This window comes from Trachemys scripta, chromosome 17, assembly GCF_013100865.1.
Source record: "Trachemys scripta elegans isolate TJP31775 chromosome 17, CAS_Tse_1.0, whole genome shotgun sequence".
NCBI classification, from domain to species: domain Eukaryota; kingdom Metazoa; phylum Chordata; order Testudines; family Emydidae; genus Trachemys; species Trachemys scripta.
Window position 1 is genome coordinate 774,824 of NC_048314.1, and position 18,657 is coordinate 793,480.

At 38.6% G+C, this 18,657-nt stretch overlaps 1 protein-coding gene across 1 annotated transcript in view; it reads left to right on the forward strand.

Moving 5' to 3' along the window:
• The first annotated feature begins 5,805 nt into the window (after positions 1-5,805).
• LOC117889540 (sperm flagellar protein 2-like) overlaps positions 5,806-18,657 on the forward strand; it is a 74,679-nt gene continuing 61,827 nt past the window's right edge. The window contains exons 1-3 of the mRNA XM_034793897.1: positions 5,806-6,045; positions 7,076-7,263; positions 12,732-12,900. Coding sequence (XP_034649788.1) covers positions 5,893-6,045; positions 7,076-7,263; positions 12,732-12,900 — 510 coding nt within the window. The 5' untranslated portion in view covers positions 5,806-5,892. The remainder of the gene's footprint in view (positions 6,046-7,075; positions 7,264-12,731; positions 12,901-18,657) is intronic.

An 18,657-nucleotide genomic window follows, 5' to 3' on the forward strand; every position in this document is an offset into this window, starting at 1 on the left:
CTTCTCTGGACCCTTTCCAATTTCTCCACATCTTTTTTAAAATGCGGTGCCCAGAACTGGACACAATACTCCAGCTGAGGCCTAACCAGAGCAGAGTAGAGTGGAAGAATGACTTCTCCTGTCTTGCTCACAACACACCTGTTAATACATCCCAGAATCATGTTTGCTTTTTTTGCAACAGCATCACACTGTTGACTCATATTTAGCTTGTGGTCCACTATAACCCCTAGATCCCTTTCTGCCGTACTCCTTCCTAGACAGTCTCTTCCCATTCTGTATGTGTGAAACTGATTTTTCCTTCCTAAGTGGAGCACTTTGCATTTGTCTTTGTTAAACTTCATCCTGTTTACCTCAGCCCATTTCTCCAATTTGTCCAGATCATTTTGAATTATGACCCTGTCCTCCAAAGCAGTTGCAATCCCTCCCAGTTTGGTATCATCCGCAAACTTAATAAGCGTACTTTCTATGCCAATATCTAAGTCGTTGATGAAGATATTGAACAGCGCCGGTCCCAAAACAGACCCCTGCGGTACCCCACTCGTTATGCCTTTCCAGTAGGATTGGGAACCATTAATAACAACTCTCTGAGTACGGTTATCCAGCCAGTTATGCACCCACCTTATAGTAGCCCCATCTAAGTTGTATTTGCCTAGTTTATCGATAAGAATATCATGCAAGACCGTATCAAATGCCTTACTAAAGTCTAGGTATACCACATCCACAGCTTCTCCCTTATCCACAAGACTTGTTATCCTATCAAAGAAAGCTGTCAGATTGGTTTGACACGATTTGTTCTTTACAAATCCATACTGGCTATTCCCTATCACCTTACCACCTTCCAAGTGTTTGCAGATGATTTCCTTAATTACTTGCTCCATTATCTTCCCTGGCACAGAAGTTAAACTAACTGGTCTGTAGTTTCCTGGGTTGTTTTTATTTCCCTTTTTATAGATGGGCACTATATTTGCCCTTTTCCAGTCTTCTGGAATCTCTCCCGTCTCCCATGATTTTCCAAAGATAATAGGTAGAGGCTCAAATAGCTCCTCTATTAGCTCCTTGAGTATTCTAGGATGCATTTCATCAGGCCCTGGTGACTTGCAGGCATCTAACTTTTCTAAGTGATTTTTAACTTGTTCCTTTTTTATTTTATCTGCTAAACCTACCCCCTTCCCATTAGCATTCACTATGTTAGGCATTCCTTCAGACTTCTCGGTGAAGACCGAAACAAAGAAGTCATTAAGCATCTCTGCCATTTTCAATTTTCCTGTTACTGTTTCTTCCTCTTCACTGAGCAGTGGGCCTACCCTGTCTTTGGTCTTCCTCTTGCTTCTAATGTATTGATAAAAAGTCTTCTTTTTTCCCTTTATTCCTGTAGCTAGTTTGAGCTCATTTTGTGCCTTTCCCTTTCTAATCTTGCCCCTGCATTCCTGTGTTGTTTGCCTATATTCATCCTTTGTAATCTGTCCTAGTTTCCATTTTTTATATGAGTCCTTTTTATTTTTTAGATCATGCAAGATCTCGTGGTCTTTTGCCACATTTTCTATCTTTCCTAACCAGCGGAATAGCTTGCTTTTGGGCCCTTAATAGTGTCCCTTTGAAAAACTGCCAATTCTCCTCAGTTGTTTTTCCCCTCAGTCTTGATTCCCATGGGACCTTACCTATCAGCTCTCTGAGCTTCCCAAAATCTGCCTTCCTGAAATCCATTGTCTCTATTTTGCTGTTCTCCCTTCTACTCTTCCTTAGAATTGCAAACTCTATGATTTCATGATCACTTTCACCCAAGCTGCCTTCTACTTTCAAATTCTCAACGGGTTCCTCCCTATTTGTTAAAATCAAGTCTAGAACAGCTTCCCTCCACTAGCTTTTTCAACCTTCTGAAATAAAAAGTTGTCTGCAGTGCAGTCCAAGAATTTGTTGGATAGTCTGTGCCCCGCTGTGTTATTTTCCCAACATATATTTGGATCGTTGAAGTCCCCCATCACCACCAAATCTTGGCCTTTGGATGATTTTGTTAGTCGTTTCTCCCCCCTTTCCTCTGATCTAGAGACTGAGAAAAAAGATAAGATAAGATGGAGACAAGATAATTCTTGTTGCCCAAGTATGGTCAAGACAACAGTGATAAACAGCCCTTCTTCAACTCTCCAATGGAGCGCACAGGTTACTTCCAGTGTTACCAGGTTTATTATCTGAAAGGGGGAGGGGGAGCAGCGGAATTTATCTTCTGACCTTCTACCACTTCACCTAACTTCATGGGCTACAGGACTCTAACATACCTTGAAAAATCTTGCCCTTCACAAGTGCATCAGCTATTGATTAACTTGAGAAAACAGTCAACCAGAAGGTGTTATGATATCTCAAGTGGACTAGATTTGTGAAGTGGATAGCCAAGAAACATATAGATCTAACGTTGGCTCCAATATAATATATTTTTGATTATTTACTTCAATTAAAGCTTTCTTGTCTTTCCAAATCTTCTTTGAAAGTGCAGTTAGCAGCTATAGAGGCACACTAAGTGCTCATAGACAACAAATCTGTCTTCTGAGTTAAGAAACTTATGAAGGGACTTGTCAATGAAAAACTCTGTTACTTCAAGGACCTCAGTTCAGGCTTAAAGCAGCTCATGAAGTCTGCATTTGAGCATATGGCAGATTGTTCACTATTCCACCTATCTAATAAAATTATGTTTATGATAGCCATGACATCAGTTAGGCAAATGAGTAATCTACATGCCCTCATGGTCAATTCACCATTCACTATCTTTCACAACAATAAGGTGATACTTCATTCAAATGCTACATTCCTTGCCAAGGTGGTATCTGACTTTGACGTTAATCAAATGATGAATCTGCAAGTTTTCTTTCCTAGACTTCACACTCACATAGGGGAGTCAGAACTACATACTTTAAATACTAAGAGAGCTCTAGCTTACTGTTTAAATAGGACCAAAGAATTTCACATGTCTCCCAATCTCTTTATGTTATATACAGACAACCACAAAGTCATGCTGTCTCTTCACAATGTATAGAGAGAAGTTACAAGCTAACATCTATTCCTCCCCTTGTTGGGGTTAAGTCACACTCTACCAGAGCAATGGCTCCCTCCACAGAATGCTTTAGACATTCCTGAGATTTGTGAGATTGCTATTTAGAGCTCAAAATGTATAAACCTCTACTCCTTAGACTTAGTGTCTAGAGCGGACGCTCAGTTTGGTAGGGCAATATTTCAACCCCTGTTCAGTTAGGACTCCAAGTCCCACCTTCCTTTGATGGGGTACAGTTTGGCAAACTATCTCAGAAGTGTAAATAGGCAGTGGCCACTTTGAAGAAGAAATGAATATAACTTACCTGTAAACAGAATTCTTTGCGATGACTCTGCATATTCACACTTCCTGCCCATTTTCTCCTCTTCCTCAGAAGCCTAATGGAATATTGAGTCTGAGAAAGTGGTGGAAGGAACTGAGGTGGCAGTGGGTACCTCCCTTTTATAGCCTCACCCTCAAAATTTTCAGGAATGCAGAGGGGAGAAGTAGGAGAGGCACATGAGTGTTCCTATGGGCACTACTATGAGAAGGTTCCACCACCTGAGCTGTACCTGCCAGTGTATCCCACTAATGGGAATATGCAAAGTCCATCTCAAACAACTCTGGTTACAGGCAAGTAACCTTCATTTTCAAGACTATTGAATTCTCTATTTTAAATTTGCATGCATAAATGACATTTCTGTGTGAAAATGGATGTGTGCATGCACAATCAGATCTGCTCCTGCAGTGAGCTTCATGTGGGCAGAACGCTGTGCCCATGTGGAGCTCATTGCAGGATTGAGACCTCAGAGGCTGGCTTAATAGCCAGTTGAAAACTTTTGCCCCTGGGGGTGATAGTGCTGTATATCTTCTTAGACATTTCAAGTCAGTAGCATTTCACTAGAATGCACTAGCCTGCCTGCCCATCTGATATAGTATTCAAGAAGTTAAAATAATTAAAAAACAAATACAGTGGTTTGAATTAGCAATATTGTATTTGCTTTTTCCTCTACAACAGTATATCATAGTTTGCAGTAATACAAAGGACATCTTTCTCATAATTTTCTATAGTACTTCTAGAACTGCCGTTAACCCTAGTGGATATGTGTTAGTAGGTTATTGTTACATGCCTGGTTGCACTGTGAAGCACACTATAGCATATTAGAGTTGGTTATTGCTTTTGGAGTATGTCTGTTTGTTAACAGTAATTTAAAAAACAAAAACAAAATTTGAGGTGGGTTTATGTAGTGTGTTGTTCCATTGCAGCTCCAACACAAACAACTGATGAAAGGGAAACTAGGCTCATGAAGGATAAAAGTGTCAGTGTAGACCTGCCAGTTTTCCCCTCTAGCCTCTTTGTCCACTTCTCTCCTCTTTTCTGAAGAAACTGAATTGGGACTCTTAGACAAGCTCTAATTACAAATCTCTAAACTAAACTTTAAAGCTGTACCATTGCTTCTGGAGCAGGTGTCTGGTCTGCGGGGGGAATCAGTGATTTCCCTTTCAAGCCCTTCTGTGGGACAGTGGGATTTCAAAGAGAAACTGCAACTTTCACTCAAAGCGCAGTGCCTGGGCTGCAGAAGCAGCTGAAAAGTTTTGAAGTTTAATTCAGAGATCTGAATTCATAAGAACGGAGGAGTTGCAGAAGGAAGCTGAAAATGTAAGCACGTCAATGAGGAGATATGACAAACTGTGGTTGCCACTGCATTTAACAAGGACAAACTCCTAAACCCTCCTAAACTCCTAAGTTAATTAGGATAATAAAGAGAAACAGAAAACCAGTCCTTCTTTTCCTTTATGATTTCTTTCTTAACATTTATAATAGGCAGTTGCCTGACACTTCCTATTATAACTTTACCATTTTTAACTGTTTGGGCTGAAATTTTACAGGCTGGGCATCTACATCAGGCCGACTTATTTTGCAACATTTTAGCATTTAGGGGAGGGAAAGGCAGGAGTTGTGTGCCTCTGTGTCAGGGATCTGCTTTTTGCCGGCACTGTGACAATCCACCCAAATTTGTCATTATAAGACTTTGAAAAATTGCAGTCCACACATACTCACTAGAGACTTGCTAGATCTTCTCGAAAGATTCCATCTGTACTGGAGAGACAAGGTGGGTAAGGTGATTTTTTTTTTTTTTTATTGGACCAACTTCTGGCTACTACAGCTCTCCATCCATCTGTACTAGGCATGCTTCAGCATTAAGTTCCAGGCTGATGCAGTCTATCTTGGGGCCAGGGCCAGGCACTAGAATGGAGAGTCACCTGTACTCAATGCCCCCGCTCTACTGTGAGGGAGGAAGCTGCCTGAATAAAAAGCAGAGGGGATGTGCATGTGGGGGGGGGAGTAGATTAGGACAAGGAACCTTCGGAGAGTGAGAACTGGGGCTGGATATGAGTTGTAGGAAAAGGGGTCAGGGAAAGAGAAGGAAACTGGGACTAGCTGTTGGGGAGTGAGCATCATTACAACTAGAAAAAGAATTATTTGAAGCACAGAAAAGTCACATCAAAATTGTCTGAATGTAGGATTTTTTTCAGTCTGTGTTAAAATTAATTTTAGCTGCCTAAATTTTAAGAAAATGTATTTCTGTTGAGTATCTCAATTATAAGATTTTTAAGTGGTTATGTATTACTTGATAAGACCATAATTATTATATTACTGATAGCATCATAAATAGAAATGTAAGTTTTAGGCTATGTATGTTAAACAGGCATAGATGAAGACAGTCATGCTATTTTGAATAAATATTTTATATCAGGAGTATAGAATTTTCTGACATAATCCATTAAATAGTTAATCACTATTTAGCATAGCTTACAATATTTTATTTTTTTAGGAGGCTTACCGGGAAGAGCAACTTATTAATAGATTAATGAGACAGTCCCAGCAGGAGCGGAGGATTGCTGTACAACTCATGCATGTTCGGCATGAAAAAGAAGTGCTATGGCAGAACAGAATTTTCAGAGAAAAACAGTATGAGGAAAGACGACTGAAAGAGTTCCAAGAAGCTCTTGACAGAGAGGCGGTAAAAGATTAATTATTCAATATATTGTGCGGAGCTTTGTCTACCTCCCATACATGAGCTCAGATTTTTAAAGGTATTCGGGCATTGCCCTGCCAGTGTTGCAAGGCCTAAGTGACTTAGGAGCCTGTCTCATTTTCAAAAGTGACTTAAGCACTTGGGAGCCTAAGTCCAAATGAGATGTTATGCCAAATGTTATGGATACAGCAGGGCATGACACTCACACATTCATCCTTTCCAGCCCCGACCCCTCACTCTATCTCCCCCCAGTCCCTCCAAAATAAACTTAATTTTCATTAGGAATCTCATGCATCCAGGAGTCTGTAGGTATTGATCAGGGATATGCCAGAATTACACCTCCTGGCCACCAGGGCCCACTGTGCTATTGGGAGTGCTGATAGTCAGGCTGCTCTTCCTCCTTTCTGATTTTATGTGCAAAAATTTTGGAGGGTAGGGGTTCTAAAGCTCAAATAGCATCAGTATCTTTGTATTAATTCTTTGCAGATTGGGCCCTTGCTGTTTAAACTGTGTGCCATATTTTCTAAAACGTATTTAATGGCTGAAATCCTGGCCCAATTGACATCGAGAGGTGTTTTGGTATTGACTGTACTGGGACTGGGATTTCGTCCAGTGTCTGCATGACTGTTCTTCATGAATAGCAAATATACTCTCTCCATGTTTAAGGTTAAAATGGCTTTTTTTCAGAAATCACTGAAAAAAATATTTTACTTGTTATGGGGGAAGTAACATTTTGCTTCTTTACTTCAGTATATTAGTGACTATTTTGCAAAAAGCAGGGACTTACAGAGTCTTCAGAGGTTGTATTCAGATTTCTGCAGGTCTTAATTTTTTATTACCTGCTATATATCATTTGATTAATGAATCTGATAAAAATGTTTTCAATTCTCGACTCAAATTCAGCAAGTTCATTTTCTTTTTAAAGATTACTCTAAGCATTTTTAAACTTTTTTTATTGCTATGCCAGTTCAAGTTAATCTAATTAAAACGTTTGTTTTTGAAAAAACATCCTTAGGCTCTTGCAAACCAAGAAAAAATTTATTCTGAGGAACGTATTTGCAAAGAAAGAGACCTACATGAGAAAATTGCCGCTGAAAGAGCGGAGGCTCGATATAAAAAGCATTATTCCATGTGTTGGGAAGTGATTGACCAAATTATTGATCTATCAACCAAAACAGGAGAATATCGAATGTTGACAAACAAGTAAGTAAATGTCAGAAGTCAGAGAAAAGAAATGTATAAGAAACAGAATACAGGGAAAGGAAAATTAGTGAGATACATTATTTCATGAAATATATTCCTTTGTGAATGCCCTGCTTTACAGTTGTGGTTAATACTGAAAACAAGCATATAATTTAAAAGGTTATTATCGAATCATGAGTTCTGTTTCTCGTATTTAATGTACCGGAGCTAATGTTACTGTGGAAAAATTAAACCCAACTCCATAGTACTAATTACTTTCAACTGGAACTATTTTTCAATATTTTCACATGAAGTAATAATAATAATAATTAAATATTATATTTGTAGTATAATCTTTTGTTCTAAAGGATCACAATGTAATTTATATAGCTAATAGGGCTGTTAATTAATCACAGTTAACTCAAGTGATTAACTTGATTAAAAAAATTAATCCTGATTAATCACTGTTTTAATCGTACTGTTAATAATAGAATACCAATTGAAATTTATTCTAAATATTTTGGATGTTTTTCTATATTTTCAAATATTGATTTTAATTATAAAAAATGTACAAAGTGTACAGTGCTCACTTTATATTATTTTTATTACAAATATTTGCACTGTAAAATATAAACAGAAGAAATAGTATTTTTCTATTAATCTCAGACATGTGCGGTAGTGCAATCTTCTTATTGTGAAAGTGCCACTTACAAATGTAGACTTTTATTTTTTTTGGTGACATAACATTTGCAATGTTATCGAGCAAAACCCATCCTCAGCATGGAAGAATGTCCTCTGGAATGGTGGTCAAGCACGAAGGGGCATACAAATGTTTGGCATATCTGGCACATAAACACCTGCAACGCCTCTACAAAAGTGCCATGCTTACACCTGTTCTCATTTTCAGGTGACATTGTAAATAAGAAGTGGGCAGCATTATCTCCCATAAATGTAAACAAACTTGTTTGTCTTAGCGATTGGCTGAACAAGAAGTAGGACTGAATGGACTTGTAGGCTCTAAAGTTTTACATTGTTTTGTTTTTGAGTGCAATTATGTAAAAAAAATTCTACATTTTTAAGTTGCACTTTCATGATAAAGAGAGTGAACTACAGCACTTGTATGAAGTGAATTGAAAAATACTATTTCTTTTTATCAGTGCAAGTATTTGTAATAAAAATAATATAAAATGAGCACTATACACTTTGTATTCTGTGTTGTAACTGAAATCAATATATTTGAAAATGTAGAAAATATCCAAAAATATTTAAATAAATGGTATTCTGTTATTGTTTAACAGTGCAATTAAAATTGCAATTAAACAGTGCAATTAAAATTAATCACAATCTTTTTTTTTTTTTTTTTTTTTAATAATTGGACAGCCCTAATAGAAGTAAGTTTGCAAAGCATTTTGAGATCCTTCAGGTTAAAAGGCTTTAGGTTCAATGTGTACTTTATAAATTACTTCCCTCACATCAGCAACAGAGCCACCTGTAGGGTGAAACAGCAACTATTTAAGAAGGCCAAGAAACCACAACTTAATGCTTTAAGACTGTAAGACATTTTCCTACCTGTTCTGGCATCAGATGTTGCCATGCCTTAGTTTCCCATCAGATTAGTGCTTCAATTTCCCCTTGCTTTCAGATAGCTGGATGCTTCAGTGAAGTGGCAGTTTGGCCCTCTGACCAAGTCAAATATTCCTCCCTTTCTAAGACGAATAAAATATTTATTTTAAAGTTTTATTTATTTAAGTAAATATTTATTTTAATATTTAAAGTTCAAAAGAAAAGATTTCTGCAAACAAACTGTCATCCATCCTTCACTAAGTCATTCCCCTTAATAGCTAGGATTCCACACCAGTTCTTTGCTACTCCCTGGTCCACAATTCTTCAGCCTTCTCTACTGGCTTCACTGATGGACTTTTCCTGCCAGAGGCTAAACAGATCTTTTAGCCACACTCAGTGTAGTCCTCAGTAATCCTTCATCCTTACTGGGCTAAACAGCCCTTTCTCCAGGGTATAGTGTGGTCTTCCCCACTTAAAGGAGGCAAGTAAAGGAGTACTTCCCCTTATCCTCTCTGGAAGCTTTGGCCTGGGACTTCTAAACAAGAAAGAACTTGTTTTCTCACTGAGTCTCCTGCCTTCTCTGTTATTTTCTTATCAGACTTTTTTCTTCCCCTGCTTTCTCCTTGGTCCGGAAACCTTTAGCACTCCTTAGTCCATGGCTCATACTCTTTTCAGTCATACTCTTACTCCTCACCAGTTCCTTCTCCTGCCTGCCATTAGGTTAGTTAGAGAAATTCTCTTAGGCCCTCTCACTGGCTTCTGGCCACACCCCCTCTCCTTCTCCTGCTTCAGGTCCCTGACCTCTGGGAACACCATTGGCAATCTTGGTCTACAACTCAGTTTGGTCCACCTTAGAGCATCTCTACAGCAAGCTGCTACACCCTCCAGCCTTCTCTAACTATTGCAAAAACAAGCAATTGTATATAGTCATGTTCCATTCCACAGTAGGCTTTGCTGTAACCTGCAGTCACACAATCCCTCTGATGAGTACAACCCACAGAGTGCTGATCTTAAAAGGCTTTAACTGGACGTAGGCCTGCTTTGAAAGGGACAACACATTTTGTGACAGCCTGAAATAATACTGCATGCATCTGAAACTGCAAGGGGAATATAATGCACATTTGAATTGTTCACGACAGCAGGTTTAATGTCCTAAATCTTGCAAACGATACTAGGATGTGAGTAAGCAATTCAGAAAATGGAACCTTTTTGTGGCTTTCAGAGAACAATCTAAGGGTCATCCCATCTTGGCTCAAAGCCTGTGTAAGTAGATAAGATTATGCATTCAGTCATGTTAGGAACTAGTTGGGCAGGGCTCACTTAACTAAGGGGATAGCAGCTTCCACAACATGTATAAACAATGTGCCTTTATTTGAAATCTGTAAGGCTACTGAATAAGGCTACCTTCACAAACCACCATTTTGATGACATGGTATCAAGAGCAGATACTGGTTTTGGGAAGGCAGTGTTTCAGTCATTGTTTACCTAATAGGGGTCCTCAACCCATCTCCCTGAAGAAATCACTGCTAGCTAGTCTTAATCCAGGATATGGTTAATAATGAGTTAACAAGCTACAACTTCAGGTGGTTGTTGATCTTTTTATACTGAAATTTTAAATTAAATATTCAGTTTTTAAGGGAAAGTAGGGGGAAAGCCCACAAACAACATGAACTGTCAAACTGCTGAAAGGTAGTATGTTTTAAAATATTATTGATTCTTTCTTCATTATGTAAGTGTGAAAGTGCTCTCCCCTTCTTTCGCCTCACCTTCTCATTTCCCTCTCTCGTCTCCTTTCGCTCCTTACAGGTCAGTACATCTCTTCTTGAGAGACATTGAAAAATAACTATACAGTGATTACACAGAGCCCTGCACTATGGCTTTTATCCAGTCAGAGTACATAGATTAACATACTGTATGATTAATAAGAAATAATCATAGTTATTGTGCATATCAGCACTCTAGAAACTATGAGAATTCAGAGACTTGAATAATTGGTAGGACCAGGAGAGGGCTGAATGTTTGTTTTTGTAACTGTAGAGTATCCCTGTACTCAGGCTGAGGCCATTGCATTTCAGTGTAATTGGAATTAATAGTCTTACACTGTGAAAATATGAATAATGTATAAGTTTTATAAGATGTCCTTTTTATGACTTTCATATTTTTGTGTCTACATCGAGAAGCACAAAAGTCCTCTAAGAGGCACCACACAGAACTCACAAGTCAGGAGTAGGGGGAGGCTGAAGTGGCTTAAATCTTTGTGCTTTCCCAATCCTAGGTTGCTCTAATGGTTAGATGGCCCACAGCATAACTTAGACAGCTGTGGGGGCTTGTTTACATTACAGCAGCCTCCCTGGGCTGCCCTAAGGACCACAGCTCTGCTTGGAATCGCCACAGTGTTATATACTGTGGGTGGCCCCACCCCTGACATGCCCCCTGCATCAGAGCTTGTGAGATGATCCTCAGAAAGCAGTCTTGCAGCTGTCTCCACAGTGCCTGTCCCAGGGGAATACTCCCTGGTCAGATTTGGGGCTTTAAGGGCTCCCTTATGGTGTTCCAGCCTTTTTACACATCATAAAGGAGCCAGAGTGGTGGTGAGGATTTCACCCCAAGAATATAAATATCCATTGCCTTTAAAGAATAACTGTTATGTTAAAAGATTAAGAGCAAAAGATTATGAAAGAAAAATGTGCAAACATAAATTATGGCCCAATAAATGTTTAATATGAATTGTATTTCAGCATTGCAATATTTAACATCACGTTCACATTTTGTGGGTGATTTCCTTGTCAATGTGCAGCCATGACTCCAATGTAAATTAGTATAAAACATATGTGAACTGAGTGGTGAATACACTATATAGGTACATATACAGATCAAGATTGTATCAGCATCCTGACTGTCACGAGAGGTAAATTTTGTCAGTATTTCCATGCATTTCCTTGTGCAAGATGCAAACAGTATTATTTTCAGTGTTCAAAGGAATTATGTGCAAAGTATATTTATAGCATAACACTCAGTTATCTCAGATCTGTAGTTAAAAAGAAGAAAATTCAAATAGATGAAGTTGTGTTCCAAAATGATAATGCTGTCTGCTAGCAATTTTATAGTTGTGCCCTTTTATGGTCATATAATTAAATCGCAGCTTTTTTTTTTCTTTAATACAAAGTGCAAGATAATTATAAGGTAGTAATATGTATTTTGACAATAATATAACTCAGTTCAATTTGAGCACACCTATTGAATACAGGCTAATTGTGCTACTGGTGTTGCTCAGCTTGTTGATTTGAGCAACCATGGAATTACTACGTATGATGTGTTCAGGTTCTTTGTTTTATCTCTAATACATTTATATCTACTTTAATTTGTTATTTTCTAGAAATACCTTTCTTTTCTAATGGAAACATAATCAGGTTGAATTACTTATATTATCATAAACTAATATTAGCATGTAGAGTAGGCATTTCTGGACAGAACTTGCCACCCTCTGTTGTTGGTGTTCTGACTGCAGAAAACTGCAGAAGTGATGGATTGGATGTGGAGTCCACATCTCTTGTGTAGCCTAGAGTACATCTCCACAGATCCTCCAATGAGTCCTTCCTTAGTGAGAATATAAGTTTTGGAGTAGGAGAGGGGCAGAGACAATAGATTTGCTACTACACAGTTTCACCAACCAAATACTGCACACCAGCACGTATGTGGAGATACAGCGGCCCTTGTGTCTATGACAGCAGCTGCAGATGAGGTTGGGTACTACTATACGGTCTTTAGGGTGGGTTCTGTCTTCATCCCAAATCCCACAGATGTTCTAGTGTAGAACCTGTTTACTTCTGCTGCATGTTTGGGGCAGAATTTGGTCCATAATTCTCAAAACAGCTGACTTGTTAGTTTGGTTTGACAACTAATTTGGTTTGTTTTTGTTTCTGCAGCCTAATTCCAATTAAACTGATGCGTGATTGGAAAGAACTTTTTTTTAATGGAAAACCAATATATGAACAAGCATCGATTGAACCTTTGCCAACTGAGCCAACCCCAGAACAACTTGTAGAGTTGGATAAAATGAAATTGCTAGATGAGAAAGATTATGATGAATATAAGGTACCCCAAACTGACATGGCATAATGAAAGAAAATGCACCTTGTTTACTCGTGATTGTTGACAATTTGTTGTGATGTTCTAATACATTTGGGTTTGGGGGTTTTTTGGACAGTTTATGATGATAGAATTAGATATAAATTTTCATGTAGTTACAGATGTTTTCACATTAACTCCTTATTGGTCTGGGAGTAAATAATAATTTCTGTTGCTGGCATTTGAAAGCCTGTGCAACTCTGAAAATATTAATCCTTGTTTGGCCTTGAGTGCAGTAACACATTTCATACTGCATATGAACAACTGATGTTACTATCAAGAATACATAACTACAACATGTGAAATCTCAGTGCAGTTATTTTTAAGTAGAAATTAAAGTGTAGTTAATTGCACCACATTAGAAAATGTAACACAAAGTAGTCAGCAAAAAAAAACCCAAGACTAAATAAAAACAGTGCCTGTTACAAGATCTGGTAGTCCTGTAAATACTATTTGCAACAAGTTGTGAATTAAACCTTTGTTGTGGAATTTTATCTTTGGTGATCCATTTATTTTAATAGGACAATATTTTAAAAAAGAAGTTTTAAAAGATGGCTGATATTGTTATGACTATGCTGTAATAATCTAAGTGACAATTTTTCAGATCCTATAATCTGTTTCCTGCAGTTTTAGAACACAATGTAATTTAACAATTGAAAATTGAAGTAAGAATGTTGAACTGCTTTGGCCAAAGTACGCTACATAGTCATTTCCTCCCCAATTCAGTATTATTTATTCTCTTGTTTGAAAAAGAAGCTTTTATGCTTTGAATCTTTTCTGGCAGTCTGTTTAGTATAATATAGCACAATCATTGTAAATAACTTGTATTTCTGTCTTTGTTGTTTGAGAAATGATTACCACACGATATGTGCTTTTTACCCACATCCTGAACCAATTGGTACATATTCTTTTGCAGTAAGTAGTCAACTTTTGTTAGGGGTTGGTGTGGTGTATGTCTGACAGCTTAGTTTATTTTGTTTTCAATCTTTGAATATGTTCTCTGCCAACTGAAAGTTATTTACAAGATACCTGTTCATACAGCATTAACACGTATGATAAATTTTAAAACCTTCCTTAGAAGTGCAAAGACAAATATACTCTGTGGAGGGAGGAAGCTAGATGATTGAGATTTAGTAAAGGCATAATAAGTCTTTGGGCCAGAGTCTCGTTTACATTAAGGCCTCTGTACACCACTCTGGGAGAATGCAGGATGTTAAAACTGATGTAAATTAAATTTATGTACCCTTTAAGGGCTCCTTACCTTGCAAGTGGGATAAAGGGACCTTAGTGTAAAGGAAAATCAGGTCCTTTCACCTCTAGGTTTCCAGTCCTACTCCCCTCTTCCATTCCTTGTCAACAAACATTTGGTGTTCTCAATTCAGTTTCTAATTAACTTGAGCTTATGCAGAAAAAAGTCAATAATTAGGATAGTAATTTTTTAACTGTTTGCATTATTTTCAAGTGATGCAATGTACAATAACTCATTGGTTCAAAAAGAGCATAGTCACTATTCACTAGGATCTTTTAGCAAGTCAAATTGGTTACAAACATTTGAACAGAGAGCAAACAGAAATAAAATCAGTGTTGATGAAAGAAGAGCATGATCTATACAGGACAGCACAAGATTGAGAACCCGATTCACTGATTCTCTAATTACAACCTGTCTGCTGTCTAAACACTGACTCTCTGGTCATGGCAAGTCACTTAACCCAAAATTTTCAAATGCGGCCCTTAATTTTCAACGTGGCCCAACTTCAGACACTTAGCATCAAAGCAGAAGTGGGTATTGAGGGAAGGATATGAAAGAGGTATATCTCACCGCCCTTTTTATCTTTCCCCTATCATCTTTGTGCTTTCATCTTCACTACCCCCTATGCTTGCACCAAACATCAATTCTCTTTTCATTCAAATCCTTCCTTAAAATCCCTCATTCAAATACTACTTTTGCAGAGCCTATCAATGTTAATCCACCTCAGTTAGTGCTACCAGAAGTATATAACATACCACAACCTATATTTGAAGGGGAAAAAATTCACAGTCATGAATTTTCACCATCATCTGATATTCCAGTTTCTTATGCATCTGAACCATTCTGTTTGTCTAAGTTAGGGGAAAATACTAAAGACCTTACTAATTTTTTAATGAGGTTTTAGGCAAAGCCCAATTAAAATTAACATCAGTTTGCTTGAGTTAAGGACCTCAAAATTATAAGCTTTTTGATACAGGAACTATAGTTCTATGTACCGTACAGTGCTGAACACACTAATGGTGCTTATTAAAAGTAAGAAAAATGCTCATCTGCTAAAATTATATACACGGGAAAATTGAATAGTAATGCACACAATTCAAATGAGCTTTGGAGTAACAATGGATAGACAAAACAATATGAACAAATATTGCATAGTTAGAGAATATAGAGAAGTTGTCAGTCAGCAATTCATCAGCAAGGCCCTTTATAATATCTTGTTCAGTTCAGATTAACAAACATTTTTCTAGAACTGCAGTGACTGCATCAAATACAAATAAGTATATTAACAGCATATTTGGATTATATTCCAAACTCTTGTGCTATGGTAGCAACTTTTGATGTCAGAGATTGAGACAGTGAGGTTAAGAGAGTAAAAGTGAAGACAAGAACATAGGCAGGTATGTATTGCCTTACAAAATATTGTGACTCCAATATAAGAAGTATATCTGATAAAACAGCAAAGTACGGCAAAGCACAGTGCATTCTACTATGGACTGCCCTTGAAGAATATGTGTAAGCTGTAGCAGTTGTAGATTGCAGCTGCTCGCTTGTTAAATAGAATCAGTCACAAGGAACACATTACACTAATTCTCCTAGATCAATGTCGATAAATGCAAAGTAATGCACATTGGAAAACATAATCCCAACTAGACATCTAAAATGATGGGGTCTAAATTAGCTGTTACCAGTCAAAAAAGAGATCTTGGATACTTCTCTGAAAACATATGCTCAATGTGCCGCTGCCATCTAAAAAAGCTAACAGAATGTTTGGAATCATTAGGAAAGGGATAGATAATAAGACAGAAAATATCATATCCATCGTAGGCCCACATCTTGAATACTGTGTGCCCATGTAGTCACCCCATCTCAAAAAAGATATATCGGAATTGGAAAAAGTACAGAAAAGGGCCAAAAAATGATTAGGGGCGTGGAATAGCTTCCATATGAGGAGAGATTAATGAGACTGGAACTTTTATCTTGGAAAAGTGACGACTAAGCGGAGTTATGATAGAGGTCTATAATATCATGCCTGGTGTGCAGAAACGAAATAAGGAAGTGCTGTTTACTCCTCATTACACAAGAACTAGGGGTCAGCAAATGAAATTAATAGGCAGCAGTTAAAACAAACAAAAGGAAGTATTTCTTCACACAACACACAGTCAAACAGTGGAACAATTTGCCAGAGGATGTTGTGAAGGCCAAGACCTATAACGGGGTTTAAAAAAGAACTAGATAAATTCATGGATGATAGATCTATAAATGGCTATTAGCCAGGATGGGCAGGGATGGTGGCCCTAGCCTCTGTTTGCCAGAAGCTGGAAATGTGCAATGGGATGGATTGCTGATTACCTGTTCTGTTCATTCCCTCTGGGGCACCTAGCATTGGCCACTATTGGAAGACAGGATACTGGGTCTGATCCAGTATGGCCATTCTTATGTCCTTAAAAATTTAGATCTAAATGGAATTTCAGTTAACTTCCAGGTGCAATTCAAGGTACTGACTTTGATCTGTATATCCCTATAAGACTTGGGTCCTGGCTGTCTGAAAGACGGTGGGCGTGTCTGCACTACAGACTTAAGTCGACCTATTTTAGGTTGACTTAAAGCCAGCGCGGTGGCTGATGTCCACATTATCCTCCTTCTGTCGGTGGTGTGTGTCCTCACTAGGAGTACTTCCACTGACTTGAGGGGCAGTGTGGGTGGCTGAGAGCCAGGACTCTGTTTCGCACAGCTCCCTGCCAGGAACCCAACTGCACCCCCAGCTCTCAAATCCCCACTCACAGCTGGGCGTGGAGGCAGCCACCTGGGCTTCTTGGGTCCCTGAGCGGGGAGCCTCTGGGCAGCAACCCAGCAGGGAGCGGGGTGGGTGCAGCCCAGCTGGGAGCGGAGAGCTGGGGGCTGGGCTCTCCCTGCCTTGCTTTCTTGACAAGACAGCCAACAGCCGATGTAAGTAACGCAATATCTAGGCAGACACTGTCTCCCCCTAACTATACTGACAGCCCTATGCCTCTCGTGGAGGTGGAGTTATTATGTTGGTGTAGTAGGACACTTGCATCGGTGGGTGTAGTGTGTACTCTGACATAATTAGGTCGATGTAAGCTGCCTTACGTTGACCTAACTGTGTAATGTAGACCAGGCTGCCTTTCCCCTGTGAGGCATCATGACCATTTAGGTCAGCAGAGACACACAAGCTAATAGTCCTTAGATTTAAAGGCCAGAAAATTGGTGACTGAGTGATCTTAATGGAGAGTCCATGCAGTATGGAATTCACTTTTCCCCCTTGTCTGATGGGGTGTGTCTACACTGCAGCTGGGAGCATGCTTCCCAGCCCGGTAGACAGACATGTGCTAGCTCTGCTCAATCTAGTGTGCTAAAAAATAGCTGTATGGATGTTTTGGTGGCATAGGCTAGCCACGTGAACTCGGACCCAGGCAGTCAGGCAGGCTGGTACTTGGGTGGCTAGCCTGTGCTGCCACCCGTGCTACAATGTCCATGCTGCTATTTTTAGCACATGAGCTCAAGAGGAGCTAACATGTCTGCCTACCTGGGCTGAGAGGCATTCTCCTAGCTGCACTGTCGATATTCCCTTAGAGCTCAAGTAAGTTGATCCTGTCTCCTCTCATACATTTTTACCTGCCCTGAGATATGTTAGAGGGCACATTTTATAACTCAAAATAAGTTTTGCTGTTTAAAAAATAGGCAACATTTTAATTTACACTAATAATATAGTTATATGTAATCACATGTAGTTACAGTTTCCATGGGATGCTCCATGTGAAAATAAGTAAGCACAAATCAAGTTTATATTTGAAGAGTGTTGAAACATCTATTTGTTAACAGACATACAAAAAATAACTTTATATTTTACCTGTAGTGTGATTGAATACATATTGTGTCTTTCAGTAGTGCTCAGAGGGAGAACTGGATTACATAAAAGATTGGTAATTAAGTGTTTAACTTTTAGATTACAAACGTGAATCTAGCCCAGGTTGTTGGAAGCCAAAACTTGTCTGCTTGAAGCTGTTTAATGGCCTGTCTTCTCAATAAGTCTTTTTAGAGAGTTAGAATTATCCAACCCTAATAAAATGTTCTGCTTTTCTTTTGTTAGTATCAACTACATCTGGGTCAACACTAGGAGTGCTTTGCTGGTATAGCTATACTAATATACTGTAACAACAAAGTGCTCCTAGTTTGGACACAGCTCATACCAGCAAAACTATGCTTTTGCCAGTATTGATTATTCCAGCCCTCTCTCCTCTCACAAGTCGCAGGAATGCAGTTTTGCCCGTGTAACTGCATCTATGCTAGGCACTTCTGCCAGCACAGCTGTTGATCAGAGATTATACCTCATCACTCCCTTGATTGATGTAGCTGTGCCAGCAAAAGTTTGAAGTATAGACCTGGCCCACATTTCTCATGGTTATTATCCTCCCTTAAAATATTATGTAATTTAGTTTTTTAACTAAATGCCTATG